This window comes from Pollachius pollachius (assembly GCF_949987615.1).
Source record: "Pollachius pollachius genome assembly, chromosome: 18".
NCBI lineage: Eukaryota > Metazoa > Chordata > Actinopteri > Gadiformes > Gadidae > Pollachius > Pollachius pollachius.
Genome location: NC_136951.1, coordinates 3,534,010 through 3,554,261, shown reverse-complemented (window position 1 = coordinate 3,554,261; position 20,252 = coordinate 3,534,010). Strand labels below are relative to the sequence as shown.

At 41.2% G+C, this 20,252-nt stretch overlaps 2 protein-coding genes across 2 annotated transcripts; both read right to left on the bottom strand.

Annotated features, from left to right (window-relative positions):
* Positions 1-3,750: 3,750 nt before the first annotated feature.
* LOC307089526 (uncharacterized protein) lies at positions 3,751-7,578 on the bottom strand. Its single transcript, XM_079755865.1, has 4 exons — positions 6,682-7,578; positions 6,502-6,555; positions 4,138-4,263; positions 3,751-4,046 (listed from the first exon to the last, which is right to left on the bottom strand). The coding sequence occupies exons 1-4, from the start codon at positions 6,757-6,759 to the stop codon at positions 3,906-3,908; spliced, it is 399 nt and encodes a 132-aa protein (XP_079611991.1). The 5' UTR covers positions 6,760-7,578; the 3' UTR covers positions 3,751-3,905.
* A 125-nt stretch (positions 7,579-7,703) lies between these two features.
* Positions 7,704-19,906, bottom strand: slc25a46 (solute carrier family 25 member 46). Its single transcript, XM_079755864.1, has 8 exons — positions 19,494-19,906; positions 17,623-17,665; positions 17,466-17,523; positions 17,251-17,328; positions 16,188-16,288; positions 15,178-15,234; positions 9,383-9,440; positions 7,704-8,791 (listed from the first exon to the last, which is right to left on the bottom strand). Exons 1-8 carry the CDS (start codon positions 19,720-19,722, stop codon positions 8,075-8,077), a joined length of 1,341 nt encoding a protein of 446 aa, XP_079611990.1. The 5' UTR covers positions 19,723-19,906; the 3' UTR covers positions 7,704-8,074.
* Positions 19,907-20,252: the final 346 nt, after the last annotated feature.

The following is a 20,252-nucleotide window of genomic DNA, read 5'->3' as shown; positions in this document are numbered from 1 at the left end:
CAAACTTGAATATATTCCCAACCACTTTGATGGGGGACAGAAGACGGTGCTTCAGGCAAAACTGGTATACTCTTCATCCATGGCTTGAGTATTCTGTCATAATGGAGTCTACATATTGCTATGCATGTAGACATTTTAGCACACCAAAGGCCCCTGACACTGTTTTTGTTTCAACCCCTGGGTTTAGAAACTGGAAAAATGCAACTATGAGAAAGGCAGGGTTTTCAGTTCATGCAAAGTCTGAGCGACACAAGTGTGCGATGATAGTATGGCGGGATTATCAAAGTGCTGTTAAAAATGATGCAACACTAGCAGATATCCTTAACAAAGAACACACTAAACAAGTACAAGAAAATCGGGCATACATTAAAACAATTGGAAGTGCTGTTACTTACAGCTACACAAAACATAGCACAAAGAGGGCATGATGAATCTGAAGAGTCCAATAACAAAGGAAACTTTAGGGAAATTCTTAGCACAGTTGCTATCCACGACCCACTTGTTAAGAGAAGATTAACTTCTATTAACAATGCAAAGTACACAAGCAAGATCATCCAGAATGAGGTTTTGGGTTGTTTGGCAGAAATGGTTTGTTCTGAAATCATAGAAGAAGTGAAGAACAGTGAGGTTTTCAGCATCATGGCAGATGAAACAAAGGATGTTTCAAAAAGTGAACAGATTTCTTTCACACTCAGGTACTATTACAATGGGGCCATTAAGGAGAGTTTTCTCCATTTTGAATCTGCAGAGAGGTTAGATGCAGCAAGCCTAACTGGAAAAATAGTGAACTTACTGGAAAGTTACGGCCTGAACTACAAAAATAACCTTGTAGGCCAAGCATACGATGGCGCTGCCGTTATGAGCGGTAAACATTCAGGGGTTCAGGCAAGGATCAAAGAACAGGCTAAATTTGCCTTCTACATTCATTGTAGTGCACTCTCAATTTAGTGTTAGTTGATGTAGTCAAAAATGTCCCAGAAACAGAGGAGTTTTTTTCTTTGTTACAGAGCCTTTATATTTTTACCTCTGGCTCATATGTGCACCCAAAATGGCTGTCTCTCCAAAAAGAAATGTATGGCAAAACAAGAGAGTTGCAACGTTTAAGCGACACACGTTGGGCATACCGATTTCTAGCACTACGCAACATAATTGACACTCTACCTGCCCTTAAACGACTACTGCAACAGATTGTTCAAGAACGCCACGGTGAAAGAACTGTTGAGGCCCGAGGTCTTCTGCCTCAAATTGACCTACAATTTGTTGTGCACCTTGTCACTCTTAGTAAGTTGTTTTGGGAGACAAAACTACTGTCTGACATGTTACAGTCACAAACTGTTGATCTGGCTAGAGCTGTTGACTTGGTAAATGCTTTAGTCCAGACATTGAAAGACCACAGGCAGGAGTCTTTCTTTGATAAGTTGTGGGATGAAGCATTGACTATTTGTGAGCACTGTGATTCTGCACCATCAGTGGCAAAATGTCAGACAATGCTGAGCACTAGGCTCAGTGGCTACTGCACACTAAGCACTGTTGGTCAGAGGGAGGTAGAACGTGACAAAGCTATGTTTTGCACATCATTTTTCTATCCTGTAATTGACAGCATGCTCAAGGAGTTGAACAGACGTTTCTCCAATACCAACTGTGAGCTCATGACAAGCATACAGTCTCTCAACCCCCAGAGTGATGCCTTTTTAAAGGAGACAAATGTTTTTTCATTTGGCCGTTTGTACAATGCAGACATTGATGATTTAGGGCATGAGCTCCATCAATTTAAGAGAGTTTTGGACAGAAAAGTACAGAGTGGTGAAATTACAAAGCCATGCAATACAGTTGAGCTTGTTTGTTTTATTGAGCCATACAGGGAAGTTTTCTTTGAATTCTTTAGACTGTGCAAGATTGCCGTAACCCTTCCTGTAAGCTCAGCCTCTTGCGAACGCAGTTTCTCCACACTGAAACTGATCAAAACCTTCCTGCGGTCCACCACTACTGACATGAGACTCAGTGATCTTGGTGTCCTGAGCATAGAGTCCAGAAGGGCCAAGGCTCTTGATCTGGATGCATTTGTGGACCGTTTTGCCAGACAGCACAACCGCCGTATCCTGTTGTTGTAGTGTAGTGTTTACATTAATAGGTAATGTCACATTTTTATACCCTTTGTTGTACCCTGGAGGTTTGTTCACATTGAATTAAAACACTGTATTTGTACCCTGTACTGTATTTTTCATTTTTCTACGGCCCTACCTCCTTTAGCTTCAGGATTTAGGGCATGAGCTCCATAAATTGAGTGGTTAAGTTAAAAAGCCATGCAGTACAGTTGAGCTGGTTTGTTTTATTGGGCCATACAGGGAAGTTTTCTTTGTATTTTACTGATTTGAAAATAAAATAAATAAATCTTTAAATATCATTTTGTGCCTTTTTTTTGTGCCCCTCTGGTTGAACACCGGCCCCTCTTTGGCCCCCCTAGTAAAATTTGTCTAGAACCGCCACTGACGGTACCACTGTCATGCACCTACCCAATGTCAAGTGGACCGGGTTGAATTCACTGCGGGTCTCTCTTCTTATATCCATCTTACCAAAGATATTTTATTATTGTCCTTCTCAACACACTGATCTCACTACAAGGCTAGCAGCACGAAACAGCAATATCGACGAGATGCGCTATGCATAAAGAAGAAAGAATACCGACGTTGAATTTGCAACATTTTGCAACAAATTATTCTAAATCTGCCCATATATGGACATCTCAGAATTTAGCGGTTTTCACTCGCTACAATATTGCATCTTTGACGGCACAGCGATCCGGGACTATAGCCTCGAATGCCCAGGTCTAACGACGCGCCTGGGTTTTGGTATGAATATGTCTTCTAATTATCCCTGCACAGATAGGGTCGGTATATCCAGAGCTCGTCGAGACGGCTCTTGAAGGCGTTCAGGCTGGGTGCAGAGACTACTTCTTATGTGAGGGAGTTCCATGGGTTTGCAAGATATCGGTATTATCCGGAACCTTCCTTTTCACCGTTTTTTGTATTAAGTTTTTTTCATGATGTGACAGGAAATTAATTGTATATTAAATGTAAAAAACTATATAAAAAACTATATTGAATACTAAAGTAATTCACTCTATAAATTATCCCCGTATGTTTACTCTCTTGCAATCCACCATTTCCTTGGGAAAAATAAATCATGCTTTTGTTTATTTTTCCTAGCATGGGGGAGAAGTAGGATGTCTCGTCCTCAAACAGTGGATAAGTAGTTCCGACAGTGCTCACTATTATAACGGGCCCCAGTTCTCACTATTATAACGGGCCCTGGTGCTCACTATATACCGGGCCCCAGTGCTCACTGTAATGAATCTATATAATATATGAGTTTCACTTTTTTAATTGAATTATTGAAATTAATCGACTTTTCCACAATATTCAAATTGATTGATTGAGATGCACCTATATATATATATATATATCTATATATATTTACACACACACACACACACACACATAAACGTCACTTTACCATAGCAGCTAACCTAGATGCTAACCCTTAACCTGTGTGTTTCCATACCATAGCAGCTAACCCTGCACTTTGTGCAGCAGTAAGACTGGAGTTGATTAACATCAGGAAATAGTTCACTAAAATTATGTTCCATCACAAAAACATATCACAATATATATTTTTCCCAATGTACCATTTATTTAATGAAGATGAAGTATAAATAACAACAACAATACAACAAGAAAGAAATCTCTCCAATGTTTAATTTAATTAATAAAGATTAGGCCTAAGTATAAATAACAACAATTCAACAAGAAAATACTATCCAATGTTTAATTTATTAGATTAAATAAATTATGATTAGTTAAAAATATATAAATTAGTATAAATAACAATAACTCTTCGATCTCTCTTTAAAACGTTGACAGTCCTCTCTCCAGATTGGTCGACACCAAGGCGAACCAGCAGCCAATGAAAGAGCAGTGGTTGCGTGAGGCTTTGGCTTTGGCCATGGTTGCTGTGGTGGATGGCCTGATGCCCTGACACTGTGAGGACTTGATGGATGAAATACAAGTCTGATCAAACACGCACATACACAACCACTCTGTAACACAATAACACTCCAATTCAACAACAGCAACTCACCATTTGGTAGACAGTAGTCAGGTTTCCGAGAAGGCACGGGATGAACTGATGCCATGAAGCGTTGCCGTGGTCTGAGCTGAAGTTGCTGGGGCTTGGTTGCCATGCCCACCTGAAGATGCAGCTCGGCTGATGAGGAAATGGGTTGGAGTCTTTAAAAGTACATTTTAAATGTTGGGATACCACATTATAAAATGTACAACCATTAATAGTAAATAGAACTGCTAGCAGTCACGAAATCTGTTCACAGTCCAGGCACCGCCGACCCAATGACCAGCCTTTTCAAGCGATTCATGGGGGCACGTCATTACTCCAACCGGAACTGCCTTTGACAGGGGCCACAAGGTTCATCACAAGATATATTTTTACTTCCGAAAACACAGGCACACACAGACATGCACACAGAGAGAGACACAGACAGACAGACACACACAAAAATACATACACACACAAAGACACACGCACATAGACACACACATACAAACACAGAAACTGGTTTGGTAAAAAATGGCGTTTATGTGTGATTCTGGGCCACCTGCAGGCGAAGTGGTGCATTCCTTTCAAAAACACTGGAATGTGCTGCTCTAACCAACTGTCCTATCTCTCACAAAACAATCTGCTTGACCCTCATCGGTCAGGCTTCAATACTGCACACTCCACTGAGACAGCTCTTCTTGTGGTGACTGAGTCACTCCATGCTGCAAGAGCCTCGTTCCTCTCAGAGACGAGATCGTGAACCACCAGATCCTACTGGCCACTCTGGCTGAACTCTGCATCGCTGACTCTGCGCTATCCTGGTTCACATCCTACATGATGAATCGCACCTATCAGGTCACATGGAATGGCTCCAAACCCAGCATTCTTGACACTGGTGTCCCTCAAGGCTCTGTACTGGGACCCCTTCTGTTCTCCCCTATAATACTAGATCATTGGGCTCTGTAATCAAATCACACGTTTTTTCCCATCATTGCTACGCTGACTACACTCTATTCCTCTCTTTCCCCTCTTACGACAGCACGCTGATTGCAACACTCATCACAGAATTTCTGGCAGACATCAGCACTTGGACGACTGCCCATCACCTAAAGATTTACCTTGACAAGACTGAGCTCCTCCTAGTACCAAGGAAAGATTGCCCATACATGGACCTACTGGTCACTGTCGAGAACATCGCTGTATCTCCATCACCAACCGCGAGAAACCTCAGTGTGGTACTGGACAGTTCAGATCAGTTATGCTGCAATGCGAACATCACGGCGATGACCCGATCCTCCACTGGCTCCCTGTAGCAGCTTGTTTCAGTTTCAAGATGATGGTACTGGCCTACAAGACGGCTAATGGAACAGCCTCTGCCTACCCCCAAGCATTGACCACCGTTGCAGACCACACATCCCAGCTTGAGTATCATCTTATCCTAGCTACCTTTGTTGTATTTGGGGAATGGGTTAACCTAACGATTGTCAGTGCTTTGCACTTGGTTCTATAAACATCCTTACTGTACAGACAGCCATGTATTGTTTCTCCTTTTACTGACAAATGTACTTTTGTAAGTCGCTTTGGATAAAAGCGTCTGCTAAATGCCCTAAATGTAAATGGTGCATTACGCTTAATAGCAATTACTGTTATTTACACTGTGACGTCATGGAAGGCGATATATACAAAAAAAACTTTGAACACATGTTAAAGAGCCAGTACACCGACTGTTTCAGATAGAATTCAAACATTGTGATAAAAAAATGCATTTAGTTGAATTTTAACATTTTAAACGTGGTGATTGGTCTTATATCATCGTCAACATACTATGCCATTTTATTAAATGACATAGATTTTTATGCTTTAGATTTTTAATGGCATTCATTTTATTTAATTGGTTACATATTTCAGTAACAGTGATAAAATGGCATAGATTACTATGTTGACGATGACATAAGACCAATGACCTTGTTTAAAACGAAAGAAAAGTGGTTTTGGGTTCACTGGCCCAAATTTCTAGTTCTGAGCATTCATTCAATTGACACTGTGACCTTCTAAGCCAAACCTTCACACATCTCTTAAGGGGTTGGGGACCTATGTTGCCCATCTAGTTTCCAGGCCCTGACCATTTCTTAAGTGTCATTGTAATTTTTTTAATATTGAAAGATTTTGTTTCCGTATAAGTCTTGCATTTGTTACAGAATCATGACAAACAACTTGTTTGACTGACTAGTCTTTTGTGCCTAAAAAAGCATTACCAATACGGAATACTACTTAACTCTATAATAACAATAGGTACTGAATACCTAATTACAACAAAATAATTATTGTATTACTTGTGATTACACCGTTCAGTTTCAAGTATGATCACTGATTAGGTTATAGTTCTACTACCTTATACTCCTTTTCTTGCCACTTTTTACATTCTTCATCAGCTCTGGACAACTCCTACAAATGGAAATGATACACAGACAGCTTTATATTATAGTCGTACCATTCGAAGAACTGTATACAGCACTACTAGTCGTAGTACCAGAGGATGTGGTAGTACTAATATTAGGACTCTGTCCCCACTTTCTGGTAGAGGACCGACAGCAGGTTGAAGGCGTCGCCTTGAAGCTTCCGCAGACAGCTCAGTCTCCCTGACGTCATCGAAGTAGAATTGGATAATGGAGAGATTGGGAGCCGCAGTAGTGTGAGGCTTTCTGTGAAATGTAGGATAAAGATACTGAATATGTAAAAGTGAATATTGAATATGAATTGTAATTATAATGATCCATTTTACATTTAACAAAAAGCGATTCTTAAAAGTAACTACTGCATAAATAACACATACAATTATTATAAATAAATACTTACCTGCTATTAAAACTTTGTACAGTAGGCCTAGTCCCATTTTTGACATTATGAATACAAATGTAGTAAGCCGTTTATAAGTTAATAAAAAAAAGTATACAATTATTTGTACAAAACTAAAGTACTCATGGATAAAAATGCTAATTGTAATACTTTAAATACCAAGTAGAAATTTAAATATCAAAAATGATAAAATATTAGGAAAATTAGACAAAATATGTCACGTTAAACATAATAAAAAAATGAACACTGGTACTTCAAAATAAAAGCAGTAAATGAAGCTGCTACAGGGGAGAGTATCTTATAGAAGCAGATTATCCACGTCACGGAATTCTTCGTAAGCCTCTTGACTCATTTTACCAACAAACAGAAATAAAGTAAACATAGTTTGTTTAGTATTTGTGCTTACATGCATCTTTTAATGTAGTTATAAGTGTTCCGTTTAAATTAGTTTTACCATTTCCCGGATGGTGACAAGGTTTTAGGATAAGGTTCCAAGGTGCTAGGGTGGGGGCTATATGCTGAGTAGAGGCTATGTGTTGGTGTTCACCCTACACCCCAAAATGGTACTCCTCTCACCTTTAATGCTTGGTAAACCTATACTAGTTGGCCCTTTAAAATAATAAATACTCCACTAGTTATAACTTATACCAAACCTAGGCAGCGACAGAGAAAGAGTGAGTATTCTATGTTGACTCTAATATATGAATAGGATTGCTTTCAAAACACAACATGAAACCTTGAAATATTCACATTACTTTTAATTGTCACCATGGCTACCTTGTTATAATCAGAGGAAAAATGTTGATAGATATCAACATTTACTTTCATTCAACATAATATATTCTTCACATCACATTTCTATTCATCATTTTTATTTTTTATATGCTGATTCATGCAATTGTATTGTCTCTTTAAAATAAACCGCCCTATTAAGTGCACCTTGAGTCATTTTCTCTCAAGTTAGAAATGCTGTTGTGGGACCGGGAAGCGATGAGACCTGGTCGACCGGGAGGTTAAAGGGGTTTGATGATGAAGGTCTTGTGTCTTAAATTGTTTGGTACATTGTGTTCATAATTAGATTGTGTTTTCAACAAGAGAGAAGCTAGTGTTAGCGGCGTGCGGCTACGGCGGTGTAGGCAGTGCGCGCGGCCCACAGCGCGGCCGCCTGCAGGCCGTACTGCAGAAGGACCGCCCCCACCCCCCGATACAGACAGGCCCCGCCCACCGCTGTGACCGCGGGCTCCGGGGCTCCGCGGCCCCCGGTTAGCACGCCAGCGCTAGCGCCGGTCAGCGCGTCGTGCAGGCCGTCGTATTGAGTGTTGATGGGAAGCACCACCCCGCCCCCCGCTGCCAAATAGGCCACACCCCCAGCAAGGGAGGCCACGCCCCCGTCGGTGTCGTCCACGATGGTGCGTGTGCCCTGCACCAGGAGGCGGTGCAGGGCGGTCTCCAGGGGATACAGGGCCACGTCCGCCGCCAGCGACGCCACCAGCGACGCCGCCAGCTCCGCAAAGTGGCCGTCCACTGCTGTCTCTGCGCTGCTAGCGCTAATGATGCTTCCCTGATCGTCATGGAGACCAGTGTTCTCCATCGCAGCCTTCTTCCTGGCAGCGGTCCGGGACAGGAAGTACCGTATCAGGGCAGTGATGGCGGTCTGTAAAGCGGTAAGCAGCGCGTAGCGCAGGAGGGAATGGAGCAGCGCAGGCGCTAGCAGGCGGCGGAAGGGGAGGAGCCTGCGTTGAGGGAGGAGCCTAGGACCCAGCAGCCGAGCCACGCCCTCTCGTAGACACTCCAGAGGCCCGGGTGGCTCACGCACCACCTCACTCTTTAGATAAAACACATCGCAGGCTCTTTAGAAATAAAACTATAGACACTCATACATTAAATCTCTTAAATAAAAACACCCTTTATATCAGTAGTAGCTTCGGGGGCCCACATTTTCCAATCGTAGATAAGTAGTCACCCACCTTTATACAAAAAACTTGGTTTAGTGGTCAAACCAAGCAAATCAATTTCTCAAAAATGGGCCAGTAAACACGAATACACAATGACATCATGACCTTTTGTAAGCATAAATAAACAAAGATTTGAATCCCCGCCTTCAAAGCACATTACTCTAGCACTAGAACTATTTGGGGATTCTTCTCGTCTTATATAGAAGTATAGATTTTTTTGGAGCACACACTCCACGACACATTCAGAACAAGTCCACAACCCACTTTTGGGTCGCGACCCATCAGTTGAGAAACACTGCTTTATATTATACTTTACATACATCTTCAAAATAGTACAAATTCAGTGAGTCATATTTTGAAATACCAAATAATACCACACAATGAACAAAGGTCTTTATATTATAATACATTATAGTAAGTGTTAAGTGTGTGCATACGTAATAGCATGTGTGTTAACCAACCTGCACAGTTTCCACAAGGCTGGCTGCGTAGAACGGCAGCGCGACCATGACTGTCAAACTGAGAGAAAGAGCAGTTCATAATATTATACCAAAATATACTTATATTACCAATGCTTACCTGAGAGATGACGATACTTGGATAAGGATACTTATAATAACCATAATGATAATAATAATATAGTAGTCTATATCATAATAATAGACTACTACTCATATTATAATAAGAAGAAACTACTACTAACAATACTACTGCTAATAATACTAACCATGATAATAGTCTACTTCTACTACAAATTATAATATACTAAATCTAATAATACTAGTATAGTCTATGAATCAATAATTGTAATAATACTTTTCTTAATATAGTAAATATAATAAAATATATAATATAATACTAAAATAATAAACTCATATTAATTCTAAGAAAACTCAAAATAACATGAAAAATAATACTATTCATAATACTCTTACACTAACAATACTTATACCTAATAATATATACTACTACCCATAATAAAATATTACAATATATATTAGGACTACTAGTAATACTACTACTAATACGCTAATGTTACCTATCATAATATAATATATATATATAATGATATATAATATAAGAAAAAAAAAATACTTTTTATAATATAGTAATTATAATATTACTCATACTAATAATACAAATACTAATCATAATATACTAATAATACTAATATCACTCACTAACTACTATTACTAATAACTATGAATACACTAACACTAATAATAATATACAAAAATAATATAATTACAATGAATCATAAAAATAATATACATCATAATTATATACTAATATAAATCATAATTAGACATACAACTAGACTTATAATGAAGAATTATATATATATATCAGCGGCGGCTGGTGGTTTTTAAAGTGAGGGAGGAAGGACTGCGCGCTTGGTTGCCATTTGACCTGCTTGCAGTGTTGGTGGTGTATGATGGCATAGGTATGTGAGACTCAAGTTGCTTCAGGGTGTTTTGATGAACTACAAAATAGCAGGAGGGATAACTTTGAAATGGACTACAAGGGCAGAAGGAAAGGATGCAAAGCCAATTAGTCAAATGAGGCCTACTCTTGATTTGTAAAACTAAATGAAAAAATCTTGGCCTATCATTGGGCCTATTTTTGCCCTCAAGGACTGAAGCTATTAGTTATCATTTGGCTGTTTGTTTTCAGCTACAATTGTTTGACAAAAATGAAGACTAAAAGTGATTCCATTTAAAATGCATCATGCTCTGAATCATTCACTAACATCCTTTCCACAATATCAAACACAACGGTCAGAGTAACAAAAAAAAAAAGAAAGTTGTATGTGTTGCAAAGATATCAGCGACCTGGTCATACCAAACTGGATCTTTGAAGTGATTTCAGAATTACGTTGTGTGTAGCTCCACGTTTCTGCACCCTTTCAGACGTCTTGGTAACCCAATGGAGGAGTGCCAAAAATTGGTAGGCTCAGCGCGGCTATTTCTGGACCTTGCCCAACTTTTGGCGGTGGAAACGCCAATATAATCGAACCAAGCCGCACCGAACCGCAACGCTGGATGCAAACACCAATATAAGCGAACAGAGCCGCAACGAACAGTAGCGAAGCACTCGGTCGAAACGAGGCATACGACTGAGCACAGGGTTCGTTCGTTCTCGTAGCTTAGACATGGGATAACATAACACCTCCCTACGGACTGCTCCACAGCCAGGGCTCCTTTCTTATTGGTTCATAGCGCAGCCAGGGCTACAGCCTATTTGTGAATATATTTTGGAGCGATTCAGTCCCCTTAGCTAGTCACACCTAGCCTGGGTTTACCCATGCTGCCTTGCGCGCAATTTCATTTCGCGCTGCTAGGCAGCCTGGATTCCATGGATCCGATTTTCGCCAGAGATAGGGAACCAATCACAGAATAGGGAGGGACAGCAAGACGATGACGACATCTATGCGACACACCAATCGTCTTCTTCCTCATCGAATTTCTGTCGCTCTACATACGTCATCTGGTATAATTGATACGATTGGCTATGAGCTACGTACAGACCAGTGGAGGCTTCTCCAGTGAGGAGAGGGAGGAAGATTCTCCTTAACATTGTTGAGAATAAAAAAATGTAGTTTGCCCAGACTACTAATGAATTAATGCCCTTAAGTATGACTACTTTAATGCCTTTGTATGTTCGATTCCCTCGGTAAAAGGACATTAGCACCCCCTATCGCCTATTGACAATTACTTCAGGGAGGACGTTCCTCTCTCAGCCTTCATTGACTCCCATTCATTTCCCCGAAAGTGTTGGCGGCCGGTGAATAACATGGGGTTCAATGGGAGAGACTTTCCTCCTCTCTCCCATTGAACCCCATGTTATTCACCGGCCGCCAACCCTGCCGGGGAAATTAATGGGAGTCAATGAAGGCTGAGGGAGGAACGTCCTCCCTGAAGTAATTGTCAATAGCGGGTGCTAATGTCTCTTTACCCAGGGAGATGAACATTACATATACAAAGGCATTAAAGTAGTCAAATTTAAGGCCATTAATTCATAACATTAGTCTGGGCAATCTACATTTTTTATTCTCAACAATGTTAAGGAGGATCTTCCTCCCTCACCTAACTGGAGAAGCCTCCACTGAAATAAAAATTATTATATATATATACACACTTTTTATAATAATATTAGTCACAGTGATATAGCAATGATAACCATAATAACAATATTATTTTAGAACATTGTTAATATTTATAAAGTAAATAAACTCCTATTGTTCTAATTCAACGTAACAGTGGCCGCCCATTTTTGAACAGCTCTGGTTCTGGAAGTAAATTTCCTATTCATTTTCTCCATTGACCTACCATGGTGTGGATGTGTGTACGTATAGTGTTTCATATAGTGTATATAAATTATACACTACAGATATGTCACTGCTGGACTGCTTCAATTTTCAACACATACAGGGCCCCATACATGACAAAGGGCCTGGACCTGCTGTGCTGTGCTAGAATTACCCCCGCCCACCTGCAGTGCACTGACCTGGCTGTCTCTGACCACCATGCCTTTTTTTCTTGGTCCCTTGGCCTCTCCCCCAGCAGTGCACCAGACGGCCCATCACGTTCAGAAACATCAAACGGGTGTGTATATCTATTCTATCTGACTCCCTAGCGACCAACCTCGCCACCCACCGCCCTACCAAACAGTTGATGGCATGGTGGAACACTAGAACCAGGCACTCTCTCTCAGCCTGGACTTTGTAGCTCCTCTCACCACACGCTACGTGTCATTCTCTCGTCCTGCCCCCTGGTTCACCCCTGAGCTCCGCAGGATGAAGACCACAGGACTTAGGTTTGAGAGATGATACAGAAGATCTGGCCTCATTGTCTATCGTGAAGCCTTTGAAGAACACATCACAAACTACAAAGAAGCCCTTTCCCAGGCAAAAACAAGGTATTACTCCACACTCATCAGTAACCAACAAAAACACCCCAAATTCTCATCTCCACCATCAACTATCTTCTTCATTCTCCACTAAACCCTCAGATGCTCCTGACCTGGAATTCTTCCAGCAGAAAGTGGCAGCCATCCACAGGCAGCTCCGGTCTCCTGGGTTCTCCCCAAGCCCCACACTGCCACAACAAGATTCTCACCCCTCAGCTGCCTGTTCACCTCAGTGCTGCCTATCTAACTTCTCTCCCCTGGATGCCGACCAGGTGAAAAATCTGCCAGGACTTCAGCCATCAGTCTGGATCTGATGCCCACCAGCCTGGTTAAGGCCTGTCTTCCCATCTTCTGCAAACAAGTGGAAAACATCATAAATGCATCTCTGGCTTCTGGTGGAGTACCATCCAGCTTTAAAATGGTGGCAGTCATTCCCACTCTCAAAAGGCCAGGCTCATACCCGGACGAACCAACAACTATCATCCAATCTCCAACCTCACTTTCCTCAGCAAAATACTGGAAAGAGCAGTGGCTGTCCAGCTCCTACACCACATGTCCCACCATGTGCTCTTCCAACCCTTCCAATCTGGTTTCAGAACCCACCACAGTAATGAGACCGCCCTCATCAAAATCACCAATGACCTGTTACTTGGTGCCGACAAGGGCCATCTTTCTGCAGCCTTTGACACACTCTCTCACACCATCCTACTCCTTCGCCTCTCTGAGCTCATCGGCACAGCACTGTCCTGATTCAGGTCCTACCTCACAGACCGGAAACAATTCTTCACCTTCAATGGCTCCTCCTCTGATCCAGCACCTGCCCATCAGGGCATGCCCCAGGGCTCGGTGCTTGGTACCCTGCTGTTTACCATCTACATGCTGCCCCTAGGTCATATCATCCGGAAATGGACTCAACATCCACTGTTAAGCCAACGTCACTCAACTCTATATCAGCACAAACCCCTCCTCCCAGATCCCACCCACACAACTAGTCAACTGCCTACAGGAACTCAAATCATGGATGACCACAAACCTTTTCAAACTAAAATGTAACAGGACAGAGCTCATGGTGGTGGCCCCTGCATCACTGCTCAGCACGGTTGGAGACCTGGCCCTGGTTGTGGACGGCTGCTCCATTTCCCCACCTCCTGAGGTGCGCATCGTGGGCGCCATCCTGGACTCGACTCTCTCCTACCGGCCCCACATCAAGAACATCACCGAATCCGCCTTTGATCACCTAAGAAACATCTCACGACTCCGGCCTTCACTCACACATTCAGTAACTGAGACACTCATCCATGCCTTCATCACCTCCCGTCTGGACTACTCCAACGTTCTCCTGCCCACCAAGGCCCTTAGCAGGCTCCAATACGCCCACAACTCTGCTGCCAGGGTTCTAACCAACACAAAGCCCTGGCAGCATGTCACTCCCAACTTCCAACAGATCCACTGGTTACCAGTCACGTCACACATCACCTACAAAATCCTCCTGCTCACCTACAAATCTCTCCATGGACTCTCACCCCAATACATCACAGATTTCCTTCCCCCCTACACTCAGTCACGCTCCCTGCAGTCCTCTGACAAGGGCCGGCTGGCAATCCCCCTTACAGATTGCGGACCTTTGGGGACAGGGCGTTCTCTGCCAATGCCCCAAACCTCTGGGAAAGCCTACCGATCCACATCTGCTCTGCCCCATCCCTGCCCCAGTGAAAAAGCACCCCAAAACATCTCTTCACCAAATCAGGCGCTATATAAATTATTATTATTATCATTATTATTATTATTTAGTGTTGTCAGCAACATTGTACGTTCCTTTGTTCCGGACTGCAGTCACAGCATCATAACGTTACTCATTTTTCATACATGTACATCTCATTTCCTCTACAGCTCTTAGAACTACTCTCTAACATTCCATTAATCTAAGGGAAATCCTGGATGCTGTGGTAAGCGATCGAGTTCAGTGGCATCAGTCAACGACGACTTGACCTTTGCGGGTGTAGGTAAACATTTCCATGGTAACAGCGAGCTCCACCAATCAAAGACGTTGTGTTACACTTTAGGATTATGGGTAGTGAACTGTTTTCAAATGACAACGCGAATAAAACGTGTTTTTCTAAAAACTAGATCATAACGTCTTTAACTTATGGTTTCTACAGGAGCACATACCATCGATTCACAATATAACGGCACGTTGTAAGTATACTTTGGATGGTTATGACATTATGGCTTTTAATCAAAACCTATATGGAGTAAATGAATGGGATTTTTACTTCCGGAACCACAATGTTGCGCTCTATACAGATACCGGTACTAAGTTTACTACTACTGAACAAATTATTTTTACCCTTTGAGAAGGAAGTGTCCAGCGACTTGCTTGAAGGTCCATCGATGAGGAAGCTCTCTTTAACAAACAATACAGTAATGAATAATGAACCATTACAGTTAGTACAATTATGAATTACTATTAATTAAATAAATAAGTAATCAATTATTAATGAACTATATTAAAGACAGCATAATAACTATTAAGGACAGTACATAAATAAATAATAAACTATTTATTAAAACTCTGCCAATAAGAAAGGAGGGTTATTGACAGTTAACTATTAATTAAATCTATTTAAAGTGTTATTGTTAGTAACTATGAGATTATAAAATGATTTTACTTCTGTTTTCTCTAAATTAAATGTGACAAAATGTCTGATTACTATGTTGATGATCATATAAGACATATTACCACATTCAAACAATTATTCACTATCTTTTTATAATTACTATTAATTAACTATTACAGTAAATACACAAAAAACAGTAATTAATAATGAACTATTAATAGACTATAAGGACAGTTCAGTAATGAATGATTAACTCTTGGAGATTTGATAATGAACTATATGAGAGGCAGTACAGTAATTAAGTTGATAAATTAATCCTATAGTATTCCCATAATACTGTAGTGTATAGTTTATATTGTATACTTATATATATATTTTCGTTTATATTCTAGTATTACTGGAGTTGATATTGTAGTTAATATCGCTGTATTGTTTTATAGATTATTGTGTAGTTCATATAGTAGTATTACTGTATAGATAATTTTCTGTCCTTTTCGTATTGCAATATTACTGTATTGTTCAAATGTATATTCTAGATTTACTACATAGTTTTTATGCCCTATATTGCAGTATTTCTGTATAGCTTATGTTGTGTTCTTTATATATTGCACTGTAATAAAATACTGCAATATTACCCCCAGGGCTCCCTTGTAAAAGAGATTTAAAAATCTCAATGGGACTTTACCTGGTTAAATACAGGAAAAATAAAATAAAGTAAAATGACTGCGGTGCTACTCACCGCGGCAGCCCGCAACACTCACTGAGGAGCCCCTCGGCTCCCAGAGAGATGCCCTGCACTAGGAAGGTACTGCCCATCCCCTTCCACAGCGCCTTAGGACCCTGTAACCATGACGACAACATCACAATGACATCACCCTGGAGGAGGGAGGTACTGCCCATCCTCTTCCACAGCGCCTTAGGACCCTGTAACCATGACGACAACATCACAATGACATCACCCTGGAGGAGGGAGGTTCTGCCCATCCCCTTCCACAGCGCCTTAGGACCCTGTAACCATGACGACAACATCACAATGACATCACCCTGCACTAGGAAGGTACTGCCCATCCCCTTCCACAGCGCCTTAGGACCCTGTAACCATGACGACAACATCACCATGACATCACCCTGGAGGAGGGAGGTACTGCCCATCCTCTTCCACAGCGCCTTAGGACCCTGTAACCATGACGACAACATCATAATGACATCACCCTGGAGGAGGGAGGTACTGCCCATCCCCTTCCACAGTGCCTTAGGACCCTGTAACCATGACGACAACATCAGAATGACATCACCCTGGAGGAGGGAGGTACTGCCCATCCCCTTCCACAGCGCCTTAGGACCCTGTAACCATGACGACAACATCATAATGACATCACCCTGGAGGAGGGAGGTACTGCCCATCCCCTTCCACAGCGTCTTAGGACCATGTTACCATGACGACTACAACATCATTACCTTGGGCAGTAACATTACTTTCACCCTCCGAGTAATAAATACAATAACATAAACGACCATAGGGTTAATAAATACAATAACATGAATGATTTAGCGTTAAGGGTTATATATATAGCGATATACACATGTGTATGTGTAGTCAGTATACGTGAATGTGTATTTAGTCTGTCATTCTTTAATTTTTCTATTGAGTATGTGTGTATTCAGTATGTGTGTATTCAGTGTGTTTCTATTCAATGTGAATCAAAGCCCACAATTGTTGCCAATTGGTGGAAATTCCATTTGTTTGATTAGCCAAACCTAACCAATCTCAATAAAGAAATTATGGATCATGTATTGCTTACCTGGGTCTTGCCCACATGGTACATCACCGTGACAACGGTGAATGGAGACAGGTGCTGGCAGCGAGCATGGTAGTTAATCTACAAAATGAAAAAGAAATGCACTGAGGTATGTCGTTTAATATAGAAATGCAATTTGTATAATTTCCTACAGAAAGAAAGAAGTTACCATGAATAAAAAAAAACTTAATTTTTATCTTAAAGCAAAGTGAACTTACCTGACACTGTCGTCGAATCACAACGCAGGGATGAGCTAGCACGTTTTCTGTGAACAGACTATAGAAAGACAGAATACATGAGTGTGTGTATGTATATAAGGTGTGTGTATAGAGAGAGACACACACACAGACAGACAGACAGACAGACCGAATGTACCTGACAAGGCCGATACCGAACCCAGCGAAGCGATCCAGCTGATCTGAGAAATAAGAATTCTTATCAGCTGTTGGATATTATTCATATAAAGTGATGGACAACAGGCATCTGAAATGTACTTCTAATTATGTTATTGAGGGTTATAAAATGAATCCATTGAAAGCTCACGTCCTTTCAGTCTGACAATTTCCTTCTATTCCATAAGGCTGATTTAACGGTGGAGTCTTATTATCCTCCTGGCTACCGAATCAAGTTGGTGACCTCTTACTTACACACATGGCCCAAAATTGTATAATGGCATTATGCAGTGTGCCGATCAATCAGTGTGTGTGACTACCGATGGATTGTGTTTCGGACAATTGAACCACAGCACTATAATAAGAGTCTTTTCAATAGTTGAGAGGTATATAAATGTACTATTTCAAATTTTCATAGCAAGATTTTTGGTAAGTCCAAATGTAACTAGAAAATGCATTTCCTACAAAAAATGCGGTGAGTGCTGTAGTACAAAGTGAGGTTGAAAATATTTCTTAATAAAGCCACATAGATTAAGAAATAAAGAAACGTTAAATGGCTTAACTCAAGTAAAAGGATTTGAACAAAAGTTCAAAAGTCTAAATGGAGTTAACAATGTAAACATGCACACCATTTAAGAAAAAGTAAATGGTTGGAAACAAATAAAGTGACCGCTGAATGAAAAGCGCAAAGCATTGAATCTGAAATGTCAAATGTATTGCCCTGCACTGTGTGTGTGTGAAGCCCTTAGATAATATCCAGTCGTTATTCACAATTATTTTTTTTTATAATCTTATTTATGTTCATCAACACACAGTACTCTTACTTCATCCATAGTGGTAACCAACAAGGAAGGGGTCATGTTATCCCGGTGGTTATGACCAGTTGTAACTTCATGATTATTTTTTAGTACTGTTGTTGTGTTTGAAAATTATAATGAATATTTGTACATGAAATGCACCCCACACCATGGAGTTATAAAACCAGTGCTGGAGAAGCATTAACCTCTTGCTGTTCACTTTTGTTTTCTTTTTGCAAATCAAAGTCAATGAATGGGTAATTGTTCATGTAGAGCAATGTAGAGGATTTTTGGATGTTACCTACATTTATTATTATTCATTGATGTTAAAGCATAAAGGTGTCTCTTTTCATATACTACATTTCGTTAATGTTTGTGACCCCAAGATGTCAAGTTATAAAATACCAGTATATTTTCTTGAGGATAGCTGATCACAGCGACTTTTGAGTATCTGAAGAATCTTTTTATGATAGCTGAAAATATTAGTTTGACCATATCGCCAACCCTAACTACTGAAAGTGATAGGGTACTAAACTATTGCTATGCCTACAATGCACAAGGGTAATGTACTGTAGAGCTAAACCTCCTGTATACCAAACAATATGCCTATAATCTAATATAACTATAACGTAGTTAGGTTCAGTAGTACTATACCTACTAGGTACTATACCTACAATATACTAGGGCTACATGTAACAACTACTCAGACCTCCTCCAGGCTGCTAGGTTACCTACCCGGACCTACTCCAGTCCTCGAGCTAGGCTAAGCTAGGCTAGGCTACGCTACGCTAATCACCCGGAGCTCCTCTAGTCCTCAGGCTAGGCCAGCCCAGGCTAACCATCTGGTCCTCCTCCGGTCCTCAGGCTAGGCTAGGCTAGGTCAATCAACAGGACCTCCTATCGTACTCAGGCTAGGCTAAGCTATGCTAATCACTTGGACCTCCTCCGGTCCACAGGCTAGGCTAGGCTAACCCACGGCACCTCCGCTAGTTCGCAGGTTATGCTAGGTGTCCCCCTTAGGCTAGGCTAACCTGCCAGACCTCCCCCCAGTACTCACCGGTCGACCCGCCCGCAGGCTGCGGCTCCTCTCCGCCGTCCCCGCAGTGAGTCGGTGTCCGCTCCCCGGTGTGCAGGTTCCGGCTACCCGGGATGTCTGGTGGCGTGGTCACCCAGTGCTGGAGGTCGGAAGAGCTGCTGCCGCCAAATGACCTTCCGCCGTAGAGCGGCTCGTCCCGGCCCCGGTAACCGGCCAGGCCGTCGAAGCTGTCCGGCCGACGGGACGACATGGCCCGCTCGAGGTCCAATAAACCAACCGCTCCGACACTATCACGACCCCTCGGTATCTCCGCACAATTTGCTACACAAAAATAACGTTAGACGATAAGTATCGAAAACGATGTCATACTAATCAGTTTAACTTCAATAGTCTTAACGTTTCTCTTGTTTTCTAAAAACAAACCGAGCTGTCAAATGTACCGGAAACGGAAACTATGTCAGAGAGTCGGAGCCGGCGGAGAAGATGTTTTCAAATATTAAAATGCTCATATGATATATGTTAAGATTTTTTATTATGATAGACCATTTTTTTAATAAAATGTATTCCTTTTATAATGATTTTGAGCTTCTTGAAAAGTACTTTATTAAGGAAATGTATTATTATTTTAATATTTTCCTTATCCTTGGTTTATTACTATTATTATTATCTTATTTTTTTCATTATTATGATGATGATGATGATGATGATGATGATGATGATGATGATGATGATGATGATGGTGATAGAAGGCTCGTGTGAACGGGAACGCATTGTATGCGG

Coding starts and splice junctions, on each gene's coding strand:
- LOC307089526 (XM_079755865.1), bottom strand. CDS start 6,759: ATGACGTCAGGGAGACTGAGCTGTCTGCGGAAGCTTCAAGGCGACGCC. Junction 6,556..6,681: donor TGTCGGTCCTCTACCAGAAA/GTGGGGACAGAG, acceptor TTCCATTTGTAG/GAGTTGTCCAGAGCTGATGA. Junction 4,264..6,501: donor GGCAAGAAAAGGAGTATAAG/GTAGTAGAACTA, acceptor TTTCCTCATCAG/CCGAGCTGCATCTTCAGGTG.
- slc25a46 (XM_079755864.1), bottom strand. CDS start 19,722: ATGTCGTCCCGTCGGCCGGACAGCTTCGACGGCCTGGCCGGTTACCGG. Junction 9,441..15,177: donor GGACACTTCCTTCTCAAAGG/GTAAAAATAATT, acceptor TCTTTCTCTCAG/TTTGACAGTCATGGTCGCGC. Junction 8,792..9,382: donor GCCTTGTGGAAACTGTGCAG/GTTGGTTAACAC, acceptor TTTTATCTAAAG/AGTGAGGTGGTGCGTGAGCC.